Below are 22,660 nucleotides of genomic sequence, written 5' to 3' on the forward strand. Positions count from 1 at the left end.
AGTCTACACCTGTTGTATTCGGCGCACGTGACAAATAAACTTTAATTTGATTTGATCTTGATTCCTTTTAAGAATTTTTTTTCAACGGAATCGGTGGAATGAATACACCCCTGATCACACGCAAAAACAGTTCACTTTCATAGCAGCCACAAATAAACAGCTTGATCACTTTGCTTGTTAATTCCATCTTGCATCTACGCGCTGTCCTCACATATTTTTCCTTTGCTTGTGGTGTCTGTGACCAGGCAAAAAATTCAACATCTCTCTTTCTTTCTCTTCATTCTCCTTAATATTTTTAGAAATTAATTTGTTCAAAACTGTTCAACTATTTTCTTTCTCTCTCTTTGAGTCAATTACTCACCACATGTTATGCACTGCAGTGCTAGCTAGGTGTAGCTTATACTTTCAGTACTAGATTCATTCTCTGATCCTTTGATTGGGTGGACAACATGTCAGTTCATGCTGCAAGAGCTCTGATAGGTTGGAGGACGTCCTCCGGAAGTTGCCATAATTACTGTGTAAGTCAATAGAAGGGGGTGAGAACCATGAGCCTCCTAGGTTTTGTATGGAAGTCAATGTACCCATGTACCCAGAGGAGGACGGAAGCTAGCTGTCCTCCGGCTACACCATGGGGATACCCTACAGAGTGCTGTTGAGGTTACTGTAGACCTTCATTGCAAAACAGTGTGTTTTAATAAATTATTTGGTGACGTGAATATATTTACTATAGGTTTATCTAAAAAGGAACTGTTTTAAAGTTTCACTCTTTTTTATTTTTGTGGAATTCACTGAGGAGGATGGTCCTCCCCTTCCTCCACTGAGGAGCCTCCACTGATGTAATGTATATTATCTGTACAGTGTGTGGTGGGTCTCGCCTGGGGAGCACTGTCTGACTGTAGCAGTAGTTGGTAAAGGATAAGACGGGATCATGTACACATCATGTATAGTTTCTGCACTGTCTGGGTCATGTCCAGCTCCAGTGTGGGTGTTGGGTCTCACCTGGGGAGCGCAGCTTGTTCTGGCTGGCTGAGCGGGACAGGGGCAGACTCTGGCGGAAGCGGTTGGTTCGGCTGAACCCCAGGGGGATGTCAGCCTCAGACATGGTCTCAGCCAGAGACTCAGCTGAGGCAAAGGACAGTTTAGCAGCCTGCTCAGCTAGCCCAGACTGGGTGGACTGGGAGTGACGCGGGCTACGACTCTGGTGGAGAGAAAGTGAGAGGGAGTTTGTTTGGGGAGAGGAGAGCGAGAAAGAGGCAGAAAGAATGGATTTGACAGAGAGGAGTACAGAGAAACGTGAAAGAGGTAACAAACAATATACAGACTATAAGACAAACAAACACAGTTAAGATAAACATAATGTATCAGCATGTCAGGACCAACATTCACACTGACGCCATCTTTCCTCTTTCTGATAGGGTGGGATGGAATCATGTGACGGTGCCTGTTGGTTCACCAGTGCTGACAGCAGAGGGTTACAGCAAGGCAGAAGTCCAGAACACAACACCTTCAGAATTAGGGATCCACTGAGGACCAGTAGGTAGGAATGGGGAAGATACAAAATAACCTGGTGGGCACCTGAGACCTGCTTATGTAAAGTTCTCTCTCCCCCTACACCTGCATCCTCTCCCTATTGGTTGGTGCCCTGCTGGCCTCTGGCCAACTTTAAATGAGTGCAGGCCAGGGCTGTCTGGATTAGACAAGGCCATGTAGATCTAGATCAGGGCTGTCACTCTGGGTTTATTCTACTGGCCTAGACCTGGCCTGGGCCCAGGCAGCATCTCTTCTTCCTCAGCTGCTCTGCTGCTACTAGACTGTGTTCTGCTAGGCTGCTGTGTTCTGTTCAGTGAGCTGGCTCCCCTATCCCCACCGCCGGGTCTCCTCCAGCTCCCAGACTCCGTTAATGAGCTCCCAGAATGCTCGCTGACGACTGTTAGTATTGCAGAGCCAGCCAGACACATCGAGCCCACATTTACATTACAGTACAGTGCCAGCGCCCCTCGCTAGCCCCCCGCACCAAGTAGAACACAACTTCTCCTCTGCTCTTTCTGTCGTTTTCATCCCTCGTCCTGGTTCAATAAGACTTCAGCATGTTTTTCTACGAGGCTCTCATTAATCTTGTATTTAGTAAGGCGAGACGCAGCCTCACAGAGTGCTGTGCTCATTGACTCCCAGCAGTGCTCGCTTTGAGGTCATTCACAAATACACACAACATGCATTCACACACACCACAGGAGGCTGTTGAGGGGAGGACGGCTCATAATAATGTCTGGAACGGGGCAAATGGAATGGCATCAAACACATGGAAACCATGTGTTTGATGTATTTGATACCAGTCCGCTCCACATATGCACGCACACATGCACTCACACAAACGCACACGCACTGTTCATACTGCAACCACAAACATTTACACAGAGCAGTCACACACACAGCCCCACAACAGAGTGGTGGCACTTGTAAATGACTGCACCGTTGGAGCTAGGAAGATAAGCGTTTCACTACACCCGCGATAACATCTGCTAAATATGTGTGCGCGACAAATCATATTTGATTTGATTCGATTTGGTGGGCAGGCAGACAGTGTCTGGGCACGCAGGGAGAGGGTGGCTCTGACGGATCGCCCCCACTGTGCTTTCTAATGGGGTCATTTATCTAAGCAACGACCACACTGAGCAGGGAGCACCCAGTCCATAGTACCACACAGCAGCGCATATATTGTACACACAGAACACACTGCACACACAAACACCAGCTCCAGTGAGCCAAGCAGAGCTCCAGGGCTAAACAAAGCCAGAGCGCAGATGGATAAAACACAGCCATCAGCTTGACTCAGCACAGCAGAGCTAAAAGATACATATCCTATAGAGGAGTGAGTCACATCTCTAATCACACCAATAATCAAAGTGCTACTTCCTGGTGTTTGTTCCTACATAACAGAGGATATTTTCAACAAATCACACCGAACTGGGGAGACCGTGCAAAATTTCAAACAGAACAGGAGGAAGTGGAGAGGGGGAAACTAGCTCTGTCTCTCTCACACACACAGGAGAGAAGATCTGTCAACAAACTCCAGCAACTCACCGAATGAGAATCTTTCACTTTGACTGTTGTTGGAAAAACAGGTGTGAGTCATTGTATAGTCATTCTACTAAACAAAATTCTACTAAACACTTAAGAAACAAAGGTAGATTTCCCCTAGCGGAACAAAATATGTTCGCTCCATGTGTTGGAGGAAAGAAAACAAATCGACAAGGTGTTGTTGCCGTAGATACTTTATGTAAAGGTGTCAAAGTGATGTCCCATTGGGCACAAACGTCAATTCAACGTCTTTTCCACTTTGGTTCAATGTAATTCCATTGAAATGGAGTGGAATCAACGTTGATTCAACCAGTGGGTGCCCAGTGGGATAGAAGACGGGGAGCGTTCCTAGAACCATTTCCTCCTGTGCATCATCATGGGCAGGTAAACTCACCGTCTGCTAGGAGATCTGTAATGCTAGACACGCTCTCTCTCTTCAGAGGAAAACTGTGATTGCACCTCTTCCACTTTTCTCTGCACCTTTTCTTCTTCTCCTCTACCTCTCCCTATCATCCTATGGTGTCAATTCATGCTTTTTCAATAGCACTCAATTACTGTGAGGAGCCCACGCTCTTATAATACCACAGAGGAAGAAAACAAGATGATCTCACAGGAAATATAACTGAATGGAAAGGAGGACACAGCGGGCTCCAACATACCTAGGACTATGAACTGCTTTAAATCCAACAACAAACCCAATCTCTCCCTCTTTTCTCTCTCTCTCCCTCCCCTCTCCGTTTCTCTCTAAACGCGGCAAAAAAAGAAACGTCCACAGACATGTCACTAACATGTCACTAACATAAATGAAATAATGTGTCCCTGAACAAAGGGGGGGTCCAAATCAAAAGTAACTGTCAGTATCTGGTGTGGCCATCAGCTGCATTAAGTACTGCAGTGCATCTCCTCCTCATGGACTGCACCAGATTTGCCAGTTCTTGCTGTGAGATGTTACTCTTCCAGAAGGAAGGTCATACATTTCTGGTGGGAATGGCCCTAGCCCTCACCCTCTGATCTAACAGGTCCCAGACGTGCTCAATGGGATTGAGATCCGGGCTCTTTGCTGGCCATGGCAGAACACTGACATTCCTGTCTTGCAGGAAATCACACACAGAACGAGCAGAATGGCTGGTGGGTCATGCTGGAGGGTCATGTCAGGATGAGCCTGCAGGAAGAGTACCACATGAGGGAGGAGAATGTCTTCCCTGTAACGCACAGCGTTGAGATTGCCTGCAATGGCCTCCCGGGTGGCGCAGTGGTTAAAGGCGCTGTACTGCAGCGCCAGCTGTGCCATCAGAGTCCCTGGGTTCGCGCCCAGGCTCTGTCGTAACCGGCCGCGACCGGGAGGTCCGTGGGGCGACGCGCAATTGGCCTAGCGTCGTCCGGGTTAGGGAGGGCTTGGTCGGTAGGGATGTCCTTGTCTCAGGCGCAGTGCGTGCTAGCCAAGGTTGCCAGGTGCACGGTGTAGCCTCCGACACATTGGTGCGGCTGGCTTCCGGGTTGGATGCGCGCTGTGTTAAGAAGCAGTGCGGCTGGTTGGGTTGTGTATCGGAGTTGTAGCGATGAGACAAGATAGTAGCTACTACAACAATTGGATACCACGAAATTGGGGAGAAAAAGGGGTAAAAAAAATAAAAATAAATAAAATAAATAAAGAGATTGCCTGCAATGACAACAAGCTCAGTCCAATGATGCTGTGACACACCGCCCTAGACCATGATGGACCCTCCACCTCCAAATCGATCCCGCTCCAGAGTATAGGCCTCGGTGTAACGATCATTCCTTCGACGATAAACGCGAATCCGACCATCACTCCTGGTGAGACAAAACCACGACTCGTCAGTGAAGAGCACTTTTTGCCAGTCCTATCTGTGCCCATAGGCGTCGCTGTTGCCGGTGATGTCTGGCCTACGAGCCCTCAGTCCAGCCTCTCTCAGCCTATTGCGGAAAGTCTGAGCACTGATGGAAGGATTGTGAATTCCTGGTGTAACTCGGGCAGTTGTTGTTGCCATCCTGTACCTGTCCCACAGGTGTGCTGTTCAGATGTACCGATCCTGTGCAGGTGTTGTTACACGTGGTCTGCCACTGCGAGGATGATCAGCTGTCCATCCTGTCTCCCTGTAGCGCTGTCTTAGGCGTCTCACAGTACGGACATTGCAATTTATTGCCCTGGCCACATCTGCAGTCCTCATGCCTCCTTGCAGCATGCCTAAGGCACGTTCACACAGGTGAGCAGGGACCCTGTGCATCTTTCTTTTGGTGTTTTTCAGTCAGTAGAAAAGCCTCTTTTAGTGTCCTAAGTTTTCATAACTGTGACCTTGATTGCCTACCGTCTGTAAGCTGTTAGTGTCTTAACGACCGTTCCACAGGTGCATGTTCCTTAATTGTTTACGGTTCACTGAACAAGCATGGGAAACAGTGTTAAAACCCTTTACAATGAAGATCTGTAAAGTTATTTGAATTTTTATGAGTTATCTTTGAAAGACAGGGTCCTGAAAAAGGGACATATCTTTTTTTGCTGAGTTTATTTTGTCTCTTGTACATACCCAGAGTGGGTCAGGTTGAAGGTCAGTGTCGTGGTTGTGGTTAAGTGCTTGTTATAGGTTGAGAGGCTGAAGTTAACGGTTGGGAGCAAGGCCACACAGAAAAAAACGCTGTTGGAGTCCAGTCCACCAGGATCACATGACAGGGGGTGATGGTCTCTGGTTTCTCTTTAGCTGTTAATTACAATGGTGATAAGTGATAAGACATTCCACTGAGAGTTTATTAGTCAGAAAGAGACATTCTCACTATTCTCAGATCTGAGAAGAATCTGTCTCACCAGGGATAGTTGCTAGAGAGACACATATTAACCCATAATAGTCTAAGCCTTGTCTAAGATGGGCTGGGGGGTTCTGCTAAGCCAAATGGAATTGTTGTAAGAAGGTCACAGATTGAATTTTAAGAACCATTGATGTATCAAAATAAATACCTTTTATTTGATGAAAAAGTTTATTTGGAATTACTTCTATTAGCCCATACTGTACATTTCATTACTGCTATTAGCCCATACTGTACATTTCATTACTTCTATTAGCCCATACTGTACATTGCATTACTGCTATTAGCCCGTACTGTACATTTCATTACTTCTATTAGCCCATACTGTACATTGCATTACTGCTATTAGCCCATACTGTACATTTCATTACTGCTATTAGCCCATACTGTACATTTCATTACTTCTATTAGCCCATACTGTACATTTCATTACTTCTATTAGCCCATACTGTACATTGCATTACAGATTCACTACATGGAACAACATATAGTACCTCCCAAAAAAACTAAAGGAAGTATCTGAGAGATATAAGAAAGTCCAGGAAACATGATGATTATTTTTTTACATGTATTTAACACCTTATTTTTGGCACTAATCAGTCTTCATATATACTTCCATACCTTTTTTCAACTGGTACCAGTGGACTTTCAGACAAGTCTTGTGAGGCTTAGAGGAAAATAACCAACATGTACGTGTTTGTGAGTCTCACCTTTCCACAGAGGGGTCATTACTGTTCGGATGCTAGACAGAAGTTGTCAGATGGGCTGAACCGACTTTAGACGAACCCCAATACGCTTACGGGGGTTGTAGAGCAAAACGAACGATTTTTGTAAGAAGACCGATTTCCGGGATGCCTCATGGTCTGACAAACACCGCTCTAGCTCTTTCACCTTTCACCACAGATGCGGAAGTGCGACATAGGCGGATGCAGTGGATTGAGACACATCCAATGCAAAAAAAAACAGGTATCTCTAGTTTAAACTGATAGATTTTTATGGCAATGTTTTTTTATCATGCTAATTGGATTTCCGCGTGGGCACGGACATCGACCTCAAGTGGTTTTAACTGACTTACATCACACTCCTCACACCTCTCTCTCTTCTTATTCTATCCCCCTTCCATTCTCTGGCCTTTTCAACCACTTTTCAGCCACCTTTCCTTGTTCGTACACTGACCGTACCAAACATTAGGAACTCCTTACTAATATTGAGTAGCCCTCAGAACAGCCTCAATTCATCGGGGCATGGACTGTCAAAAGGGATCCACAGGGATGCTGGTCCATGTTGAATTCAATGCTCCCGCAGGTGTGTTAAGTTGACTGTATGTGCTTTGGGTGGCGGACCATTCTTGACACTCACGGGAAACTGTTGAGCGTGAAAAACGCAGCAGCGTTGCAGTTCTTGACACAAACCAGTGTGTCTGGCACCTACTACCATACCCTGTTCAAAGGCACTTCAATCTTTTGTCTTTCCCATTCACCCTCTGAATGGCACACATACACAATCCATATCTCAATTGTCTCAAGGCTTAAAAATCCTTCTTTAACCTGTCTCCTCCCCTTCATCTACACTGATTGAAGTGGATTTAACAGGTGACATCAATAAGGGATCATAGCCTTCACCTGGATTCACCTGGTCAGTCTGTCATGGAAAGAGCAAGTGTTGTTAATGTTTTGTATAATCAGTGCACGTATTTCTCCTTTCCCTCCCCATCTCTCTCTCTCTCTCTACAATCTCGCTCTCTGTGCCATCTTTCCCCTTCCTTTCCCGCTCTGTCACTCACACCCCTCAGAGCGCCATCAGTTTTTCATCCGTCTCAAAAGTAGCTTCTCATTCCGGCTGTCTGTGTCTCTCTATGTCAACACCTCTGTTTCTGGACAGCTCTCAAAGCAGCCGAGCACCCCTCTACACCCCTCTACTCCTCCTCCTCCTCCTGTTGCAGTCTATGTCTGTTTGTACAGCCCTGCTCTCACACACACTCGCTCTCTCCCCACACTTTGTGATATTTCACCAAACAGGTAGAGAAGAGCCTAGAAAACAAGCAAGCCTACGGCCGTTCCGCGAAAATTGGAAACAAAAATTACCCCCCATAATAAATCAATCTACCTCCCTCTTACTCCTCACTTACTTTTTCCCTCTATCTCTGGCTTTCACTCGCACCGTCTATCTCTCAGCCCCCCCCCTTGGCCGAGCTCAGTCTCTTTATAATACGGGGAGTCATCAATGCATGGAAGAAATTGCTCTGCCAAATTGCGCTGGATTGTTCGCTGATGCGATCTGCTCGCTGGGCAGGAGAGTGAAGAAAATGGCGTACTCTAGGGAGGGGGGATGACGCCTGAGATGGCTGGTAGTCTTCTTTGCCTAGGAAAAATAGAAAAGGGGCCAGGCCAGTAGAATACATACATACCAGATCTGGGTTCAAATACATGTGTGTTTGAGTATTTGTTATTTAACCTCTTAAATACTTTTTTTTCTGTGTGTGTCACGCCCTGGCCTTAGTATCCTGTGTTTTCTTTATTATTGTGGTTAGGCCAGGGTGTGACATGGGTGATTATGTGTTTGTCTTGTCTAGGGGTTTTGTAGATCGATGGGGTTGTGTTCAGTGTAGTATTCTAGGTAAGTCTATGGTTGCCTAGAGTGGTTCTCAATCAGAGGCAGGTGTTTATCATTGTCTCTGATTGGGAACCATATTTAGGCAGCCATATTCTTTGGGTATTTCGTGGGTGATTGTTTCCTGTCTCTGTGTTTTGCACCAGTTAGGACTGTTTCGGTTTTGCCACGTTTTCTTATTTTGTATATGTATATTGTTCACGGTATCATCTTTATTAAAGATGTTCAACCATAACCACACTGCATTTTGGTCCTCCTCTCCTTCCCAGGAAGAAAACTGTAACAGTGTGTTTGAGTATTTTCAAATACACAGCCCAAACAAGTACTTTTACTTCAGTTCAAATAATATGTTCAAATACCTGGGTTAAATGCATGGGAGTGTATTTGTGTAACGATCGTTGTTGGAAGGATGGTCGGACCAAGATGCAGCGTGGGGTAGGTTAATCATTTTTTATTAATGATAACCGGCACAAAACAAGAGTAACAAACAAAACATTCAGCTTTGTAGGGCTAAAGCTACAATACAAAATCAAGATCCCACACACAACAGGTGGAAAAAGGCTGCCTAAATATGATCCTCAATCAGAGACAACGATAGACAGCTGCCTCTGATTGGGAACCATACCAGGCCAACATAGAAATACAAAAACTAGAGTACCCACCCTAGTCACACCCTGACCTAACCAGAATAGAGAAATAAAAAGCATCTCTAAGGTCAAGGCGTGACAATTTGAGTCAGTGTATTTGAGCATTTTCAGATACTTTCCAAGTGTATTTCGAAATGCATTCCAATATTCAACTGCTTGTTTAAAAATAAAAAAATAAAAAGGTTATCTGAATGTTTATTTTGAAATTGTATTTGAACCCAGGTCTGATACATACAGCAGAATAATCTCCATCGGGCTGGATTCTACCTCTTCTTCTACCTCTTCATCTTATCACCTGTTCTCCTCCTTCACTTTAATTCTGTCTAATTCAGCCTGTTGAGAATGTGACTCAATCAGTAGGCTTTTAATTATATTAATCTCCATATTTCGACACCGTGATGTCATTTATGTGGAAGAGCACTGGAAAAGTGGGCAAGCATTATTAGGCGAGCACTTGATCAAGGGTGTGAAAATAATAGTTCCACATAGTCATGGAAGTAGAAAAATGAAGAGAAAATCGAATATTGTGACAGCGATTTGATGACTGTCCAATAGCTGTAGGAAGTCATTCCAAGAAAACCGCTTGCCTGACAGCCTCTGATTAGAGCTTGTTGGGAGCGCAAAAAAAGGGGTTTTTAAAGCTTTTTTTGGACACTGTAATAATTACATAGTTCTGGGGTAGATGGGTCAGGGATCTGGATATTGTAATAATTACATAGTTGTGGGGTAGATGGGTCAGGGATCTGGATATTGTAATAATTACATAGTTGTGGGGTAGATGGGTCAGGGATCTAGATATTGTAATAATGACATAGTTGTGGGGTAGATGGGTCAGGGATCTGGATATTGTAGTAATTACATAGCTCTGGGGTAGATGGGTCAGGGAACTGGATATTGTAATAATTACATAGCTCTGGGGTAGATGGGTCAGGGATCTGGATATTGTAATAATTACATAGTTGTGGGGTAGATGGGTCAGGGAACTGGATATTGTAATAATTACATAGTTGTGGGGTAGATGGGTCAGGGATCTGGATATTGTAATAATTACATAGCTCTGGGGTAGATGGGTCAGGGAACTGGATATTGTAATAATTACATAGCTCTGGGGTAGATGGGTCAGGGATCTGGATATTGTAATAATTACATAGTTGTGGGGTAGATGGGTCAGGGAACTGGATATTGTAATAATTACATAGTTGTGGGGTAGATGGGTCCAGGAACTGGATATTGATATCTGGTAACATTTCCACCCTGTCCGGATGATATTTCAGGGAAGCGTAAACCTCAGACGAGGCCTCTTCCCACACATATACTCTCTGTGTAGATCCATGCTGTGCCTCAGCAGCCTCCAGACAACATCTATGAAACATAACCCTCAACACACCGTAAACCATGCCAGCTCACATAGATCCACAGCATGACACTCGCACGCAAGACAGATATACCCTCACTAATGTATCCGCAGGCAAGACAGATATACCCTCACTGATGTATCCGCACGCAAGACAGATATACCCTCACTGATGTATCCGCAGGCAAGACAGATATACCCTCACTGATGTATCCGCAGGCAAGACAGATATACCCTCACTGATGTATCCGCAGGCAAGACAGATATACCCTCACTGATGTATCCGCAGGCAAGACAGATATACCCTCACTGATGTATCCGCAGGAAAGACAGATATACCCTCACTGATGTATCCGCAGGCAAGACAGATATACCCTCACTGATGTATCCGCAGGCAAGACAGATATACCCTCACTGATGTATCCGCAGGCAAGACAGATATACCCTCACTGATGTATCCGCAGGCAAGACAGATATATCCTCACTGATGTATCCGCAGGCAAGACAGATATACCCTCACTGATGTATCCGCAGGCAAGACAGATATACCCTCACTGATGTATCCGCAGGCAAGACAGATATACCCTCACTGATGTATCCGCAGGCAAGACAGATATACCCTCACTGATGTATCCGCAGGCAAGCCAGATATACCCTCACGGATGTATCCGCAGGCAAGCCAGAGCAGAAATAATACATGCCATATAACTGTACATTTCTCCTAAATACAGCATATCTAACCTCAAAGCCTGTCAGTAATATAGAAGGACGTCTGAGAAATGTCAAAGTAACTTTTCCACAATGCAACAAGGCACTGTAATTTCTTCTTAACGTCTCAGTTAGCCTGAGTAATACTCTAGCAAGGTCACATGGATGTTAGCCATTAGCGGTAGGCGCTAGCTGACTGACTGAGGTGGCATTAATCCTGGGAGAATCGTTTCCTGCAGAGTAAACGGAGCTTGAAGGCTTTAAGCTGCTGCTGCCGCCTGAGACTCGAGAGATTCCAGCTGAGAGTCTGCATGCCAGCGGTACGACGGGCACAGGGCTGCTGCAGAAACCAGGCAGAGAGAGAGATGTGCCATAGGAGCCATAGGAGATGTGCCACACACACACACACACACACACACACACACACACACACACACACACACACACAAGAACACACCACAGTGGATGGAGAAACCCAAACTGACACAGTAACACTGTCACTTACAGCACTGACCTTAAAGCTCCAGTAGTTGGGTTGTTGCTGGGGGAGAGAGAAAAAGAAAGAGAGAAAAGAAAAGAAAAGAGAGCGTGATAGAAAGAGGGAGAAAAAGGGGGGAGAGAAGTGTTAGACATTTACTCTCAGGTATCTGACAACAATGAAATCAACTCTCTGGGAAATTGCATGATGGGTGAGGGAGAGAGAGGACAAGAGACAGAGGGAGCGATGTATAACGAGATGGAGGGAAGAGGAGAGGTAGAGAGAGTGACTGAAATAGGTACCCCAAAAGCCCTTGACAGTGACACACCAGCATCGAATGCTCTTAGAAGTGGGACCATTCCCAGACCAAAATATGCTGCACACACCCTACTAGCCCACTTCCCACACACACACACACACACACACACACATACAGAGCACAGACACACACACACACACACTATCCCAAGCATCATGTCATTATCCTGCATCAGAGCCAACACAGGGCATATTGACAGCCCATTAAGGGAATCGTTAATACAACAAGAAGGTTACAATGTTCTTAGTAAGTGATTAACATTAGGTGTTGTGGATGTGGGCAGGAGAGGATGGGGGGGATCTGTTTGTGAATGTAATGTTGCAACTCAAACCAAGTAGGACCCAGCTACAGGCTGTGCCGTTTGACAGGATTAAGTGAAAGAAGTGAAATTGAATTAAACAGGCCACTCTGTCAGTCGTTCAGATGTTGGCCTGTCTCCCAGACTTCACCATCATCCATCGGCAGACAGGCCCCCTCTTTCTCTTCTTTTCTCTTCCTTTTTGCTCCCTCGCTGCACCTGCCTCTCTCTCTCTATCCATCTGATATTCTCTACCTAACCCACTACCTCACTGCCTCTCCCTCCTCTTTCCTTTTGTCCTCCTCTCCCTCCCTTTGGCCCTCTCTACTGTGACACATGCTAGTCTAGGCCCGAGGAAGTTCTTTCCATTCAAATATAATAACCACCGTGTGCTATAAAGCAGGTCAGGCTTCCAACGGCCTGGAAACACCTCACAATCATATGTAAATTAAAAAGATGGCGACAGTTTATGAATTTTGATTCCAAATCTAAACTCTTATTATAGTTCCGTACCCTTATCTGCAGGCAATTTCCAGTTCATTTACCGGAGTGACCGTTTTCCCTGCTGCCATATATCCACCGGCGTGAGGATAGGACAAAATGACAGGTAGCCTAGGCTTTCTTCATTTGATTTATCATCGTCGGCTAGTTTCTCTTTCTCAGTGTTTCCTTTCGATATCGCCTCATCATATTTTTATTATGGACACCAGCGAGAGTTCATTTGCAACTGACTGTTACTTTATCCTCTCCCACGTCTGTCTCTCACCCAGCGTGGCCATTTATAATAGATGAGCGACATTCATTTAACTATGAAAAACGTGTCAGCTAGCTAGTTGGAGAGCTGGTTATGGCTGGTGGGAATCCCCCCATGACCTACATGATGCCAGTCTCTCTAAGCCTAAGGTGTTCCTCCCTCTATCTCTCTCATTGACACCGTGTTAAACAGTCCTGCAGGGCCTGGCTATGGACTAAGGAGGCAGCCTGGTGTACAGGGCAGGCAGGCACACTGATACAATAGTAGCTACCTCTACACCCCATGCTGATCAATGGAGCTGAATTTTTAATGATTCAGTCCAGACTAAGTGATGACCTGGAGAGAGTAACAATATACAACCACAGGGCACTGGGTGGCACCGCCATGACTCCCTGCCATGGCAACACCTATACCCACAGCTTAAAACTGACCCTGGATCTCTGCGCTCTGTCCACTGTATACCGTTCTCTGTTTTCCCTGTATAACCCGGAGAGAGGGACAGTGTACGCCCACAGGACAGCGGCAATATGCCTTGCCATGGCAACAACAACTAGCCTGTTACCAGACCTGTTTGTGACAGGAATCAGCTATACAACACACACAAGGCTAAACAACTACAGCGACAGTCTGGAACTTTCTCTGGTTCCCTGAACCACATAGGTGGCTGCTGATTACATATGCAGATGAGCCTCCCTGATCAGTTCACCTTCTCTGACATTACAGGATGGATGGGGCATGTGTTGAAATCAAAGGTTGGGACTGAGTTCATTGTAATGTCTAGCAGTGTCAGAACTGGCTAGAACGGTCAGATCCAGGGAGACCGAGTTTTGCTTACACTGACGCAACATAAATGGGAATCGGCCCAAACCCTGAGCTTCCTTTACTGGGGAGCTGAATATTACTAACGTAAAAACACATCTCTGTAAGATAATGTTGTGATGTCACTAAAGTCTACTATAGAACACATTCAGTTCACACTCTTGGCCTCTCTCATTTCTCTCTGTTCTATAAGTGACTTCTATTCCATTCTACTGGTTTTGTGTTGGCGGTCAGGTGAACCAAAGCTTTGTGCCTTTGTGTGTGTCAGCAGGATGGAAATGTGTGTGTGTCCATGTGGAAAGTAGGTCATGACTGTACTAGGAGGTAGGCTCTATTGCCTGTGGGATGGGCTGGGTTAGATTCTACCTGCTCATGTGTCAGTCAGTCATTCAGTCTAGTTTGCCTGGGCTCTAGGGTTGCCCCTGACAACCCTGGAACGAACAGACAGACAGACAGACAGACAGACAGACAGACAGACAGACACATTTCTGCAAGTGAATAACTCCTGAATGATGTTTTTTTCCCTCACAGACTAGTAATGTGAGAATGTTTATTGGGCATGTGCCTGTTCTGTGGACTGTGGTGTAATGAGTCTTGTTTACAGATCTAAGGTCAGTGTAAACAGCCTCTCTTCCTCCACCACTTCAGCTCCTGTTGTTGTTTGAACTGCACCTTGATTGGCCATCCTACAGATTGGACTTTGAGTCGCAAATACTGCTGCCGTGTGGTAGATAGCACAGGTCAGAGGATTCTAACGACAACACTATGCGCTCAGTAATATAAAACCGTTTTGTTTACCTTGAAGTATAGTTTCTGACCAATCATAACCTTTACATACAGTATACTAATTGAAAATAAATGAACCCCCCTCAAAAATCCTACTCTGTGCCAAACCCCTCTCAGCATACCCAGGCGAGTCAACAATCTGCATCCACCTCCTCAGCCCCAGATTTATCGTAGTCACCACACACCAGTCTACCATACTAGCTAATACATACAGTATGACTCCACCAGCATCCCTAGTACTAAGCTGAAACATCTTTATCCCCCCAGGTAATACATACTCCTGCTGCGTTACATATTTACTACCCAATGTAATACATACAGTATGACTCCACCAGCATCCCTAGTACTAAGCTGAAACATCTTTATCCCCCCAGGTAATACATACTCCTGCTGCGTTACATATTTACTACCCAATGTAATACATACAGTATGACTCCACCAGCATCCCTAGTACTAAGCTGAAACATCTTTATCCCCCAGGTAATACATACTCCTGCTGCGTTACATATTTACTACCCAATGTAATACATACAGTATGACTCCACCAGCATCCCTAGTACTAAGCTGAAACATCTTTATCCCCCAGGTAATACATACTCCTGCTGCGTTACATATTTACTACCCAATGTAATACATACAGTATGACTCCACCAGCATCCCTAGTACTAAGCTGAAACATCTTTATCCCCCAGGTAATACATACTCCTGCTGCGTTACATATTTACTACCCAATGTAATACATACAGTATGACTCCACCAGCATCCCTAGTACTAAACTGAAACATCTTTATCCCCCCAGGTAATACATACTCCTGCTGCGTTACATATTTACTACCCAATGTAATACATACAGTATGACTCCACCAGCATCCCTAGTACTAAGCTGAAACATCTTCAACCCCCCAGGTAATACATACTCCTGCTGCGTTACATATTTACTACCCAATGTAATACATACAGTATGACTCCACCAGCATCCCTAGTACTAAGCTGAAACATCTTTATCCCCCATGTAATACATACTCCTGCTGCGTTACATATTTACTACCCAATGTAATACATACAGTATGACTCCACCAGCATCCCTAGTACTAAGCTGAAACATCTTTATCCCCCCAGGTAATACATACTCCTGCTGCGTTACATATTTACTACCCAATGTAATACATACAGTATGACTCCACCAGCATCCCTAGTACTAAGCTGAAACATCTTCATCCCCCAGGTAATACATACTCCTGCTGCGTTACATATTTACTACCCAATGTAATACATACAGTATGACTCCACCAGCATCCCTAGTACTAAGCTGAAACATCTTTATCCCCCAGGTAATACATACTCCTGCTGCGTTACATATTTACTACCCCATGTAATACATACAGTATGACTCCACCAGCATCCCTAGTACTAAGCTGAAACATCTTTATCCCCCAGGTAATACATACTCCTGCTGCGTTACATATTTACTACCCCATGTAATACATACAGTATGACTCCACCAGCATCCCTAGTACTAAGCTGAAACATCTTTATCCCCCAGGTAATACATACTCCTGCTGCGTTACATATTTACTACCCAATGTAATACATACAGTATGACTCCACCAGCATCCCTAGTACTAAGCTGAAACATCTTTATCCCCCCAGGTAATACATACTCCTGCTGCGTTACATATTTACTACCCAATGTAATACATACAGTATGACTCCACCAGCATCCCTAGTACTAAGCTGAAACATCTTTATCCCCCAGGTAATACATACTCCTGCTGCGTTACATATTTACTACCCAATGTAATACATACAGTATGACTCCACCAGCATCCCTAGTACTAAGCTGAAACATCTTTATCCCCCAGGTAATACATACTCCTGCTGCGTTACATATTTACTACCCAATGTAATACATACAGTATGACTCCACCAGCATCCCTAGTACTAAGCTGAAACATCTTTATCCCCCAGGTAATACATACTCCTGCTGCGTTACATATTTACTACCCAATGTAATACATACAGTATGACTCCACCAGCATCCCTAGTACTAAGCTGAAACATCTTTATCCCCCAGGTAATACATACTCCTGCTGCGTTACATATTTACTACCCAATGTAATACATACAGTATGACTCCACCAGCATCCCTAGTACTAAGCTGAAACATCTTTATCCCCCAGGTAATACATACTCCTGCTGCGTTACATATTTACTACCCCATGTAATACATACAGTATGACTCCACCAGCATCCCTAGTACTAAGCTGAAACATCTTTATCCCCCCAGGTAATACATACTCCTGCTGCGTTACATATTTACTACCCAATGTAATACATACAGTATGACTCCACCAGCATCCCTAGTACTAAGCTGAAACATCTTTATCCCCCAGGTAATACATACTCCTGCTGCGTTACATATTTACTACCCAATGTAATACATACAGTATGACTCCACCAGCATCCCTAGTACTAAGCTGAAACATCTTTATCCCCCAGGTAATACATACTCCTGCTGCGTTACATATTTACTACCCAATGTAATACATACAGTATGACTCCACCAGCATCCCTAGTACTAAGCTGAAACATCTTTATCCCCCCAGGTAATACATACTCCTGCTGCGTTACATATTTACTACCCAATGTAATACATACAGTATGACTCCACCAGCATCCCTAGTACTAAGCTGAAACATCTTTATCCCCCCAGGTAATACATACTCCTGCTGCGTTACATATTTACTACCCAATGTAATACATACAGTATGACTCCACCAGCATCCCTAGTACTAAGCTGAAACATCTTTATCCCCCAGGTAATACATACTCCTGCTGCGTTACATATTTACTACCCAATGTAATACATACAGTATGACTCCACCAGCATCCCTAGTACTAAGCTGAAACATCTTTATCCCCCCAGGTAATACATACTCCTGCTGCGTTACATATTTACTACCCAATGTAATACATACAGTATGACTCCACCAGCATCCCTAGTACTAAGCTGAAACATCTTTATCCCCCCAGGTAATACATACTCCTGCTGCGTTACATATTTACTACCCAATGTAATACATACAGTATGACTCCACCAGCATCCCTAGTACTAAGCTGAAACATCTTTATCCCCCAGGTAATACATACTCCTGCTGCGTTACATATTTACTACCCCATGTAATACATACAGTATGACTCCACCAGCATCCCTAGTACTAAGCTGAAACATCTTTATCCCCCAGGTAATACATACTCCTGCTGCGTTACATATTTACTACCCAATGTAATACATACAGTATGACTCCACCAGCATCCCTAGTACTAAGCTGAAACATCTTTATCCCCCAGGTAATACATACTCCTGCTGCGTTACATATTTACTACCCAATGTAATACATACAGTATGACTCCACCAGCATCCCTAGTACTAAGCTGAAACATCTTTATCCCCCCAGGTAATACATACTCCTGCTGCGTTACATATTTACTACCCAATGTAATACATACAGTATGACTCCACCAGCATCCCTAGTACTAAGCTGAAACATCTTTACCCCCCAGGTAATACATACTCCTGCTGCGTTACATATTTACTACCCAATGTAATACATACAGTATGACTCCACCAGCATCCCTAGTACTAAGCTGAAACATCTTTATCCCCCAGGTAATACATACTCCTGCTGCGTTACATATTTACTACCCAATGTAATACATACAGTATGACTCCACCAGCATCCCTAGTACTAAGCTGAAACATCTTTATCCCCCCAGGTAATACATACTCCAGCTGCGTTACATATTTACTACCCAATGTAATACATACAGTATGACTCCACCAGCATCCCTAGTACTAAGCTGAAACATCTTTATCCCCCAGGTAATACATACTCCTGCTGCGTTACATATTTACTACCCAATGTAATACATACAGTATGACTCCACCAGCATCCCTAGTACTAAGCTGAAACATCTTTATCCCCCAGGTAATACATACTCCTGCTGCGTTACATATTTACTACCCAATGTAATACATACAGTATGACTCCACCAGCATCCCTAGTACTAAGCTGAAACATCTTTATCCCCCCAGGTAATACATACTCCTGCTGCGTTACATATTTACTACCCAATGTAATACATACAGTATGACTCCACCAGCATCCCTAGTACTAAGCTGAAACATCTTTATCCCCCCAGGTAATACATACTCCTGCTGCGTTACATATTTACTACCCAATGTAATACATACAGTATGACTCCACCAGCATCCCTAGTACTAAGCTGAAACATCTTTATCCCCCCAGGTAATACATACTCCTGCTGCGTTACATATTTACTACCCAATGTAATACATACAGTATGACTCCACCAGCATCCCTAGTACTAAGCTGAAACATCTTTATCCCCCCAGGTAATACATACTCCTGCTGCGTTACATATTTACTACCCAATGTAATACATACAGTATGACTCCACCAGCATCCCTAGTACTAAGCTGAAACATCTTCAACCCCCCAGGTAATACATACTCCTGCTGCGTTACATATTTACTACCCAATGTAATACATACAGTATGACTCCACCAGCATCCCTAGTACTAAGCTGAAACATCTTTATCCCCCAGGTAATACATACTCCTGCTGCGTTACATATTTACTACCCAATGTAATACATACAGTATGACTCCACCAGCATCCCTAGTACTAAGCTGAAACATCTTCAACCCCCCAGGTAATACATACTCCTGCTGCGTTACATATTTACTACCCAATGTAATACATACAGTATGACTCCACCAGCATCCCTAGTACTAAGCTGAAACATCTTTATCCCCCAGGTAATACATACTCCTGCTGCGTTACATATTTACTACCCAATGTAATACATACAGTATGACTCCACCAGCATCCCTAGTACTAAGCTGAAACATCTTTATCCCCCAGGTAATACATACTCCTGCTGCGTTACATATTTACTACCCAATGTAATACATACAGTATGACTCCACCAGCATCCCTAGTACTAAGCTGAAACATCTTTATCCCCCAGGTAATACATACTCCTGCTGCGTTACATATTTACTACCCAATGTAATACATACAGTATGACTCCACCAGCATCCCTAGTACTAAGCTGAAACATCTTTATCCCCCCAGGTAATACATACTCCTGCTGCGTTACATATTTACTACCCAATGTAATACATACAGTATGACTCCACCAGCATCCCTAGTACTAAGCTGAAACATCTTTATCCCCCAGGTAATACATACTCCTGCTGCGTTACATATTTACTACCCAATGTAATACATACAGTATGACTCCACCAGCATCCCTAGTACTAAGCTGAAACATCTTTATCCCCCCAGGTAATACATACTCCTGCTGCGTTACATATTTACTACCCAATGTAATACATACAGTATGACTCCACCAGCATCCCTAGTACTAAGCTGAAACATCTTTATCCCCCCAGGTAATACATACTCCTGCTGCGTTACATATTTACTACCCAATGTAATACATACAGTATGACTCCACCAGCATCCCTAGTACTAAGCTGAAACATCTTTATCCCCCCAGGTAATACATACTCCTGCTGCGTTACATATTTACTACCCAATGTAATACATACAGTATGACTCCACCAGCATCCCTAGTACTAAGCTGAAACATCTTTATCCCCCAGGTAATACATACTCCTGCTGCGTTACATATTTACTACCCCATGTAATACATACAGTATGACTCCACCAGCATCCCTAGTACTAAGCTGAAACATCTTTATCCCCCCAGGTAATACATACTCCTGCTGCGTTACATATTTACTACCCAATGTAATACATACAGTATGACTCCACCAGCATCCCTAGTACTAAGCTGAAACATCTTTATCCCCCCAGGTAATACATACTCCTGCTGCGTTACATATTTACTACCCAATGTAATACATACAGTATGACTCCACCAGCATCCCTAGTACTAAGCTGAAACATCTTTATCCCCCAGGTAATACATACTCCTGCTGCGTTACATATTTACTACCCAATGTAATACATACAGTATGACTCCACCAGCATCCCTAGTACTAAGCTGAAACATCTTTATCCCCCCAGGTAATACATACTCCTGCTGCGTTACATATTTACTACCCAATGTAATACATACAGTATGACTCCACCAGCATCCCTAGTACTAAGCTGAAACATCTTTATCCCCCAGGTAATACATACTCCTGCTGCGTTACATATTTACTACCCAATGTAATACATACAGTATGACTCCACCAGCATCCCTAGTACTAAGCTGAAACATCTTCAACCCCCCAGGTAATACATACTCCTGCTGCGTTACATATTTACTACCCAATGTAATACATACAGTATGACTCCACCAGCATCCCTAGTACTAAGCTGAAACATCTTTATCCCCCCAGGTAATACATACTCCTGCTGCGTTACATATTTACTACCCAATGTAATACATACAGTATGACTCCACCAGCATCCCTAGTACTAAGCTGAAACATCTTTATCCCCCAGGTAATACATACTCCTGCTGCGTTACATATTTACTACCCAATGTAATACATACAGTATGACTCCACCAGCATCCCTAGTACTAAGCTGAAACATCTTTATCCCCCAGGTAATACATACTCCTGCTGCGTTACATATTTACTACCCAATGTAATACATACAGTATGACTCCACCAGCATCCCTAGTACTAAGCTGAAACATCTTTATCCCCCAGGTAATACATACTCCTGCTGCGTTACATATTTACTACCCAATGTAATACATACAGTATGACTCCACCAGCATCCCTAGTACTAAGCTGAAACATCTTTATCCCCCAGGTAATACATACTCCTGCTGCGTTACATATTTACTACCCAATGTAATACATACAGTATGACTCCACCAGCATCCCTAGTACTAAGCTGAAACATCTTTATCCCCCCAGGTAATACATACTCCTGCTGCGTTACATATTTACTACCCAATGTAATACATACAGTATGACTCCACCAGCATCCCTAGTACTAAGCTGAAACATCTTTATCCCCCAGGTAATACATACTCCTGCTGCGTTACATATTTACTACCCAATGTAATACATACAGTATGACTCCACCAGCATCCCTAGTACTAAGCTGAAACATCTTTATCCCCCCAGGTAATACATACTCCTGCTGCGTTACATATTTACTACCCAATGTAATACATACAGTATGACTCCACCAGCATCCCTAGTACTAAGCTGAAACATCTTTATCCCCCAGGTAATACATACTCCTGCTGCGTTACATATTTACTACCCAATGTAATACATACAGTATGACTCCACCAGCATCCCTAGTACTAAGCTGAAACATCTTTATCCCCCCAGGTAATACATACTCCTGCTGCGTTACATATTTACTACCCAATGTAATACATACAGTATGACTCCACCAGCATCCCTAGTACTAAGCTGAAACATCTTTATCCCCCCAGGTAATACATACTCCTGCTGCGTTACATATTTACTACCCAATGTAATACATACAGTATGACTCCACCAGCATCCCTAGTACTAAGCTGAAACATCTTTATCCCCCCAGGTAATACATACTCCTGCTGCGTTACATATTTACTACCCAATGTAATACATACAGTATGACTCCACCAGCATCCCTAGTACTAAGCTGAAACATCTTTATCCCCCCAGGTAATACATACTCCTGCTGCGTTACATATTTACTACCCAATGTAATACATACAGTATGACTCCACCAGCATCCCTAGTACTAAGCTGAAACATCTTTATCCCCCAGGTAATACATACTCCTGCTGCGTTACATATTTACTACCCAATGTAATACATACAGTATGACTCCACCAGCATCCCTAGTACTAAGCTGAAACATCTTTATCCCCCAGGTAATACATACTCCTGCTGCGTTACATATTTACTACCCAATGTAATACATACAGTATGAC

The 22,660-nt window shown here is 43.9% G+C and overlaps 1 protein-coding gene across 2 annotated transcripts in view; it reads right to left on the reverse strand.

Moving 5' to 3' along the window:
* LOC139364720 (SRC kinase signaling inhibitor 1-like) overlaps positions 1-22,660 on the reverse strand; it is a 106,871-nt gene that overhangs the window by 36,470 nt on the left and 47,741 nt on the right. For both annotated transcript variants that reach the window (XM_071101718.1, XM_071101719.1), the window contains 2 exons: positions 11,729-11,755; positions 1,000-1,198 (listed from right to left, as the gene is read on the reverse strand). In XM_071101718.1, coding sequence (XP_070957819.1) covers positions 1,000-1,102 — 103 coding nt within the window. In that variant the 5' untranslated portion in view covers positions 1,103-1,198; positions 11,729-11,755. The remainder of the gene's footprint in view (positions 1-999; positions 1,199-11,728; positions 11,756-22,660) is intronic.

The sequence above is a fragment of the Oncorhynchus clarkii genome, chromosome 13, assembly GCF_045791955.1.
Source record: "Oncorhynchus clarkii lewisi isolate Uvic-CL-2024 chromosome 13, UVic_Ocla_1.0, whole genome shotgun sequence".
Classification (NCBI taxonomy): Eukaryota; Metazoa; Chordata; class Actinopteri; order Salmoniformes; family Salmonidae; genus Oncorhynchus; species Oncorhynchus clarkii.